We start from the raw sequence: 8,646 nt of genomic DNA on the forward strand, positions 1-8,646 counted from the left end.
AGGTGAAGGCTTCTCTATCTGATTGGCGGACGAAGGCAGCGCGTAATTTAAAACATTGTATCAGTAACAAAGGTGCACCTCGTGGGCGGAGTTTTGTTCTATAAAGTCCGGGTTCGGCGGCGGGGTGTGCGTGGGCCGGTACTAGACGGGGAACAGTGTCACGTCTTCGGGTGAGTATGAGGTTGTGCTGGAGCCCAGCTGGGGTACCGGCTCTTTCCCTCGCAGGACAGGCTGTCGGAAAGCGAAGCTGCTTGCCATCACTTTTTTCTTAATACCTCTGTCCTCACTGGGGGCCTGGGGGCGAGGTTGGAGAAGGTGCTTAGGGCTACTGACGCCACCTCCACATCACCCGTGGGCGAGGCACCTTACTTGGAGCGTGACCTTCTGCTTTTTGAACCAGTTATCTGTTTATTCCAGTAGGTGGTCTTAAACTGTATTAAATGATTAACTCCTATCATCCCCTTCCCCTCTACTGCGAGTGGAAGGGAAAGGAGAGTTAGGGATTCAGGAGGCGATGCCAAGGTGTCCTGGGGTAAGGGAATTGTTTTTTACCTAGAATTTGCAACCCTTTCTGTCCTTAAGGTTCTCCTCCTTACCCACTTTTGTCTCTTTTTAGACCTAAGTTGCCCCAGCTATGTCCCGAGGGATCCTTTCTCCGCCAGCCGGCTTGCTCTCGGATGAAGATGTCGTACTGTCCCCCATGTTTGAGTCCACAGTTGCAGATTTGAGGTCTGTGGTTCGTAAGGACCTGCTGTCAGACTGCTCTGTCATCTCCACCTCCCTGGAGGACAAGCAGCAGGTAAAGGAGTTGGAGAGTGGTAGGAGCAGAAAGTGATATCCTCAGCCTACTCTACTGAGTAGTTAGTATGAGGTCAAAGACCAGCATTCCTCAGGGTCTGAGAGTTCAATTCAAAATTAAGAGCATGACAAGTAAAAAAATGTAGAGTTTGTGTCTGTAAGAACTATTGTTTGCATTGCATTAATGATATACCCTCAAGTGCATGCTATCAGTTAATACCTTGAGGGAAGGATAATAGTTATCTCTCCACCAAGAGGCCCAGAGGCCTTGAAGAATTTGCACAAGGTCAAACTGCCATTAAATAGGTGGAATGTACATTCAGGTCTTAACGCCAACCATAGCTTCCATTTATGAAGTCTTTGTGCTTGGCTGGGATTTCTCATTGACATTTTTTTGTTTGGTGGTTTTGGTAGCCATATATATAACGACCTATATTTATGTACAAAACATACACCCAAATTGGGGGCAGGCTGGTTCTTAACACGTAGTCCCTGATTTGTCAGAATGTCATAAAGCCTTGAAATTTGATGCAGAACTTTGATGTCAGTTGCACTGGTATATTATTCAGCTAAAACAATTCAGAGTTTGCATCAAGATCTGGAAGGCGTTCATGAATCCAAAACAGGTGGGAAACCAATGGAGCAGTTAAGGCTTTTGATTTAGGTTTCCTGAGGGGAAGCAGAATATTGTCAGGACTTGTCACAGCCCTCACCCTTCTTCCGGAGGAGTTCAGGCTGGGCATCAGGCCTGCCCGTGACTCCCTTCTCTCTACTCCTGGGGCCCTACAAGGCCAGGTTTACCTCCAGAAACCTGCTAGGTGGGTGGAAGGCCCTACATCTTTGGCACCTGGTGGGTTCTCATTGACATTTGAGACCTGATAATTCTTTGTTGTACGGGTCTGTCCTGTGCATTGCAAGATGCTTAGCAGCATTCCTGGCCTTTACCCACTAAATGTTAGTAGTACCTTCCCACTTGTGACAACCTAGAAACCTGTCCTGACACTGCTAAATGTTCTTTGGGAAGGAAATGGCCCTGGTTGAGAACAACTCTACTCATAAGTCTCCTCTTTTTAGAGAAAGGTTTATCAAAGCAGGAGCCTCAATAATGCCTCTTAGAGTTCCTGGGCCATAGTAGGCAGATCTCTTAAATATCTGTTGAAAGAATGAAGTGGCTACTATATTATTAACCCCATTCTATATGAGGCAAAGAGAATTTAAAGAACTTTTTCAAGGTCTTATAGTTACTAAATGATGGAATTGGGACTCAAATTCAGGTGTGTCTGCCTCCAAGGTGCTTAACTACTGTGCTTTAATATCATGCCAGTCAACCAGTTCTAACTCTAGGTATGTTAAGCCAGGATTATAGGATACTGAAGAGACAGTAGGAAAGGGATAAAGTACTAAAGAAATCTATGTATGTTGGAATGATTATGGAACTAAAGAGTAGCTATAGCTACAGAGAGACACTTGAGGTGGAACGAGGGTAGTGTTAGCATTATTTTCAGGAACTGTGCTATGCTTGCCCATCTGCTCAGAGATAATTGCTGAGATTAATCTGTAGTTCTGGCCTGGAATTCTGCCACAGGTTCCATCTGAGGATAGTCCAGAGAAGGTGAAAGTGTATCTGAGGGTCAGGCCCTTGTTACCTTCAGAGCTGGAACGGCAGGAGGATCAGGTGAGTTTCTGAGGAGGGAGGATTCAAGGTGGAATGATACAGTACAGAAGAGGTTCTCAGGAATGCTTCCTTCTGTGTCAACTGTGTTTTCCCCTTTCTTAGGATTGTGTCCGTATTGAGAATGCGGAGACCCTTGTTCTACAGGCACCCAAAGACTCCTTTGCCCAGAAGAGTAACGAGCGGGGAATTGGCCAAGCCACCCACAGGTTCACCTTTTCCCAGGTATGAAAGTACTGGTCTGTGAACAAGGGACCACCATGTAGGGGCAACCTTATTCCCTCTTTAGAAAGAAAGCTTTTTACTTGCTTGTGAATTTTTTATAGAGGGTGGGAGAAAGTACTTTTATAGTTGTGTGTGAAATACAGAGTTTATTCTTGTATTATTAATTATATTAATTATTGTATAATTTTCCATGTTAACTGTAGACCTACTTTGCCCTACCCTGTATATGCATGTCTACAATTTTAGGCACCCTTGTTATGAGCTAGCCAGAGTGTCAAGAACTTTATGTGCATTAATTCCCAACAACTCTATTATAATTATCATATTGTCCCTATTTTCCTGACAAGGATACTGTGGCTCAGTGAAGGTAATGTTGCTGAAGCTAGTCAGTGGTAGGGTTAGGACTTGAATCTGCCACAGGTTCCATCTGAGGATAGTACAGATGCTTGTGACCATTATGTTGCAAGTGTCACACTCAAGGGGCCAAAGAGCTGCATGTGGCTCGTGAGCTGCAGTTTGCTGACCATGGCCTTAGGTATTTGTTAATCTGGATGAAAGATGGACTGGCAGAGAGTAGTTGAGGACTCGGTGTTTAGGGAGCAGCTGGCAGCACTGCAGGAAGAAGTGGCTTGAGCATTATCCAGGGCCAGCCACCCAGGAAGAGATGCATCTGCTAGCTCTGCACAGGAGGCAAATGGGAGATGAAAGGTTTCTGAGAAACTAAGTCTGTCTCTAGATCTTTGGGCCAGAAGTAGGACAAGCATCCTTCTTCAACCTGACTGTGAAGGAGATGGTAAAAGACGTACTCAAAGGACAGAACTGGCTTATCTATGCATATGGAGTCACCAACTCAGGGAAAACCCACACAATTCAAGGTGAGTAGTAGGCCTCACAGGATTGCTGATTGCCCTGTAATGGTATTGTCATTGCCTTTGGATGCTGTCCATTGGAGGAGAAAGGCACTTGCCTCAGCTACCCATCTTTTACATTCCTCTAGGTACCATCAAAGATGGAGGGATCCTGCCCCGGTCCCTGGCTCTAATCTTCAATAGTCTCCAAGGCCAACTTCATCCCACACCTGATCTGAAGCCGTTGCTCTGTAATGAGGTAATCTGGCTTGACAGCAAGCAGATCCGACAGGAGGAAATGAAGAAACTGGCCCTGCTAAATGGAGGCCTCCAAGAGGTGAAGTGTTAGTGTCTACAGAGGTGGGGATAAGGGGACAAATCTCTGGAAAGTTTTATACTTATTTTCTCCCTGGGGCCCTCCAGGAGGAACTGTCTACCTCCTTGAAGAAGAGTGTCTACATTGAAAATCGAAATGGTACCAGCACCAGCTTTGACAGTGGCATTGCTGGGCTCTCCTCCACCAGTCAGTTTACTAGCAGTAGCCAGCTAGATGGTAAGTAACATGACTGGGCTCAGTGCCAAGTCACAGTAAGAACCCACTCCCTGCTCTCAACAACTGCCAGGAGTATAGACCAGAGATTGCAACCTGAGCTCTGCCTTCTGAGGACCCTGCAAGCCAGAGGGGAGATGGACTACTCTAGGGTTGATGGTACATTTGCTTCTTCCCCAGAAACCAGTAACCGATGGGCACAGCCAGACAGTGCCCCCATAAGTGTACCTGCAGACATTCGCTTCTCCATCTGGATCTCCTTCTTTGAGATCTACAATGAACTGCTTTATGATCTATTAGAACCACCTAACCAACAGCGCAAGAGGCAGATTCTGCGGCTATATGAGGATCAGAATGGCAATCCCTATGTGAAAGGTATGGGAAAGCAGGGAGGCTGACATGAACCCTGGACAGGACTTGGACAGAGACTAAGAAAAGAGTTAGGTACTCCCATCTTATGTATGCCCTTCTCTTGCCCTCAGATCTCAATTGGATTCACGTTCAGGATGCTGAGGAGGCCTTGAGACTCCTGAAAGTGGGTCGTAAAAACCAGAGCTTTGCCAGCACGCACCTGAACCAGAACTCCAGCCGTAGGTTAGTGGGTTGTGAGAGCCAGCCTTTGTTCTAGGAAATATTAATCCTCCAGTTGGTCATGGAATATGTGTAATGACCTTTTTCTTTTTCTTAACTTCTAGTCATAGCATCTTCTCCATTCGGATCCTGCACCTTCAAGGGGAAGGGGACATTGTCCCCAAGATCAGCGAGTAAGATTTTCCATTTAGAAATTTGGACTTCTTGGCCATAAATGGTAGTGGGGGAGGGGGCAAGGGAGGTGCTCAGAGGAATTACTCTGATAGATTCTTGTTCTCCTTCCTTAGGTAGCGAGATTCTTGGTGGTTCTTCCTCTCCTCACAAGTATAGGAAGGGCTGGAAGGTTCATAACATGTAGGGTCCTTATGTCAGATCCTGTCCTTCTTTCAAGGTTGTCATTCTGTGATCTGGCTGGCACAGAACGCTGCAAAGATCAGAAGAGTGGTGAGCGGCTAAAGGAAGCAGGAAACATTAACACTTCTCTGCACACCCTGGGCCGCTGTATTGCTGCCCTGCGCCAAAACCAGCAGAACAGGTGAGATTTTGACTGCAAGCCATGGGCTTGGATGGTCTGGAGCTCTGCAATTTACTAAGAAACTTCCTGGTCACCACTAGGGATGGTGCTAGAATACTTCAAGAGCTGGAGTTCTGCTCACAGCTCTACTCTTCTGATTCCCTGCCAGGTCAAAGCAGAACCTGATTCCCTTCCGCGACAGCAAGTTGACTCGAGTGTTTCAAGGCTTCTTCACAGGCCGAGGCCGCTCCTGCATGATTGTCAATGTGAATCCCTGTGCCTCTACTTATGATGAGACCCTTCATGTGGCCAAGTTCTCAGCCATTGCCAGCCAGGTGAGAAGTTGGTACCTTTGGAATGATACCTTTATTTAAGAAAGTTACTAGGGACTAGTCCTGGACTCAATTGAGATATCTTCCCCCTGCTAGCTTGTGCATGCTCCACCTGTACAACTGGGACTCCCATCGCTACATTCATTCATCAAGGAACACAGTCTGCAGGCATCTTCCAGCTTAGAGATAGGAACGAAGACAGACCCAGGCCCTGATGATGACATTGAAAATGAAGCTGATATCTCCATGTATAGCAAGGAGGTGAGAATACAAGAAAATTTTGTTGTAGCAGCTTGATGGCTGCACATTTCCTATGCTGCCTTCCAGGTGGGCCTGGGCCTTTTAGGGGCATGGCCGTCTGATTACCTTTGACCTGTGTCCCTTCTAGGATCTCCTACAGGTGGTGGAAGCCATGAAAGCACTGCTTTTGAAAGAACGGCAGGAAAAGTTGCAGCTGGAGATGCAGCTCCGTGATGAAATTTGCAATGAGATGGTGAAGCAGATGCAACAGCGTGAACAGTGGTGCAGGTACCGGCTGAGTGGCCCCTCTTCGTCTGTCACCTGGATCAGAGGGTGGGAAGTAGGGACTAGGATGGAGTTGTGACTCAAGATCTGTCCTCCATCCTTTAAAATTCTTCAAACTGGTCATAGCTGGACATTAAATTAACTTAATGGATATTAAATTCATTTTAGTTTTATAATTTTTGGGGAATTTATTGAAGAACCAGTTTAGACTCCCATGTGGGGAAGGGGAAAGAATCTCACAGCACAGACTCCCACATGGGGAGAGGAAAAATCTGTCCTCCAGGCTCACTCCTCAGAATCTTCACTCACTTGTTTTCTCCTCTGACAGTGAACATTTGGACACCCAAAAGGAACTATTAGAGGAAACATATGAAGAGAAATTAAAGATCCTCAAGGAGTCACTGACAAGTTTTTACCAAGAGGAGCTTCAGGTGAGTTGCCCTGAACTAGCCCCAACTGGCTACTCAGATTCCCATCACTACTTACTTGAGGTTAACAGATTTTATAAACTCTGGTAGGGGCGGGAATATGTAACTCACCTTTTTTTTTGTAACTCACTTTTCTGTGGTACCAGTGCTTTGTATGTGCCAATCTGTTTGGCAAATTGATTAAAGGTCTGGTTGGCCAGAAAACGGTATATGTGCTAACCAAAAAGCTTATGTATCAGGGAAGATTTTGTTCATTATTGCAGTCATCTGTTTCTGCAGTGTTTGACTGTGGATGGAATTGTGCCTTCTCCTTCCCACTTAGGAGCGGGATGAGAAGATTGAAGAACTAGAAGCTCAAGTGCAGGAAGCCAGACAACAGCCAAGAGCTCATCAACAATCAGGGTCTGAATTGTCCGTAAGGCGGTCACAAAGGCTGGCTGCTGCTTCCCACTCCGCCCAGCAGCTCCAAGAGGTTACAGCCAAACTGGACCAGTGCAAAGCAGAGCTGAACTCTACCACTGACGGTGAGGAAGGAGAGAGGGCAGTGACTCAAGGCAGAGCTATTCTCCAAACTTAGGCCTTCTGGCGCTAGCTCCAACATAATTTCCTTATTTTGGCGCTACATCCCCAGACCTTTCACTCTAGGATGCACAAGGGCTCCCTTTCTATTATATTTGCTGCAAGCTGTTGTTAACTCAGAGATAAGTCCAAGGTTAGAAAGCTTGCATATTAATGTTTCTTGTTTCTTCCCTCAGAGCTACGGAAGTATCAGAAAATGTTAGAACCACCACCCTCAGCCAAGCCCTTCACCACTGATGTGGACAAGAAGTTAGAGGAGGGCCAGAAGGTGATTACCTTTCTCTGTTACCAAAACTTTTACCTAAGCCCAGCCAGCGTGGCTCAGTTGTTGAGCATCTACCTATGAACCAGGAGGTCACAGTTCGATTCCCAGTCAGGGCACATGTCCGGGTTGTGGGCTCGATCCCCAGTGTGGGACGTGCAGGAGGCAGCCAATCGATGATTCTCATCGTTGATGTTTCTATCTCTTTTTCCCTTCCTCTCTGAAATCAATAAAAATGTATTTTTTTAAAAAAATCAATCTCTCTAAGCCAGAGAGATAAAAAAAAACACACAAAAAAACGTTTACTTAAGGCGATGTGCAACACTATATCCCTGGTTCATGTAAGGCTAAGAAGTTTTCTATGCACTGTCCTGGAGGGTGGCTACTTTATTCAGCTGACCAGCCTTGTATCTTCTCTTCAAATGGCTGACTCCTCCAGATCATTATCCTGGTTGAACTTGGCCACAATTTATTACTCCTCCTTTTTCAGAATATAAGGTTGCTACGGACAGAGCTTCAGAAACTTGGTGAATCTCTCCAGTCAGCAGAAAGAGCTTGTTGCCACAGCACTGGGGCAGGAAAACTTCGCCAAGCCTTGACTACTTGTGATGACATCTTAATCAAACAGGTTAGGACAGCCTAAATATCCCCTTCTCTCCCATCAGCCCACACCAGGGTTATGTGAAAAGGGGAATGAGGAGCAGAAGAGAAAGGTCAAGATTTTAAGTATAAGGCACTGTGCTAATTTATAGGCATTTTCTCTGTTGTAACAATACTAGGGAGGTAGGTAGTATCACATTTCATCCAAGATACTTAGATTGTAAGAAACCATTGTTTTATGCACAGGCCTGAAACCCTCTAAGACAAAACACTAACAATTAAGCTCTGAAATTAAAGAGTTACAGTTGTAATTAGTAGTGGATGGCATGTATTACCTTGCCCTTCTTATTCTCTCATATACCAAATATGATTTCTATGACTTGACTGATCTTCCTTAGGATCAGACCCTGGCTGAGCTGCAGAATAACATGATGTTGGTAAAAATGGACCTTCGGAAGAAGGCGGCATGCATTGCGGAGCAGTACCATACTGTGCTAAAACTCCAAGGCCAGGCTTCTACCAAAAAGCGCCTTGGTGCCAACCAGGAAAACCAGCAACCAAGCCAAGAGCCCCCAGGGAAGAAACCATTTCTTAGAAATTTTCTTCCCCGAACACCCACCTGCCAAAGCTCAACCGACTGCAGCCCTTATGCTCGGATCCTGCGCTCACGGCATACCCCTTTACTCAAATCTGGGCCATTTGGCAAAAAATACTGAGGTTGT

General features: G+C 45.9%; 1 protein-coding gene across 2 annotated transcripts; it reads left to right on the forward strand.

The window, feature by feature from the left end:
* The first annotated feature begins 73 nt into the window (after positions 1-73).
* On the forward strand, positions 74-8,646 carry KIF20A (kinesin family member 20A). Of its 2 annotated transcripts, XM_079770973.1 has the most exons (19): positions 74-170; positions 617-799; positions 2,384-2,473; positions 2,576-2,695; positions 3,432-3,570; positions 3,693-3,880; positions 3,967-4,096; positions 4,274-4,468; positions 4,576-4,687; positions 4,789-4,857; positions 5,076-5,219; positions 5,368-5,533; positions 5,627-5,791; positions 5,919-6,058; positions 6,384-6,486; positions 6,806-7,007; positions 7,239-7,330; positions 7,815-7,952; positions 8,323-8,646. In XM_079770973.1, exons 2-19 carry the CDS (start codon positions 635-637, stop codon positions 8,638-8,640), a joined length of 2,676 nt encoding a protein of 891 aa, XP_079627099.1. In that variant the 5' UTR covers positions 74-170; positions 617-634; the 3' UTR covers positions 8,641-8,646. The 2 variants fall into 2 exon arrangements, with proteins under 2 accessions (XP_079627099.1, XP_079627098.1); XM_079770972.1 differs by lacking the exon at positions 74-170 and having other exon boundaries at positions 231-799.

This window comes from Cnephaeus nilssonii (assembly GCF_951640355.1).
Source record: "Cnephaeus nilssonii genome assembly, chromosome: 5".
In the NCBI taxonomy this organism is placed as follows: Eukaryota; Metazoa; Chordata; class Mammalia; order Chiroptera; family Vespertilionidae; genus Cnephaeus; species Cnephaeus nilssonii.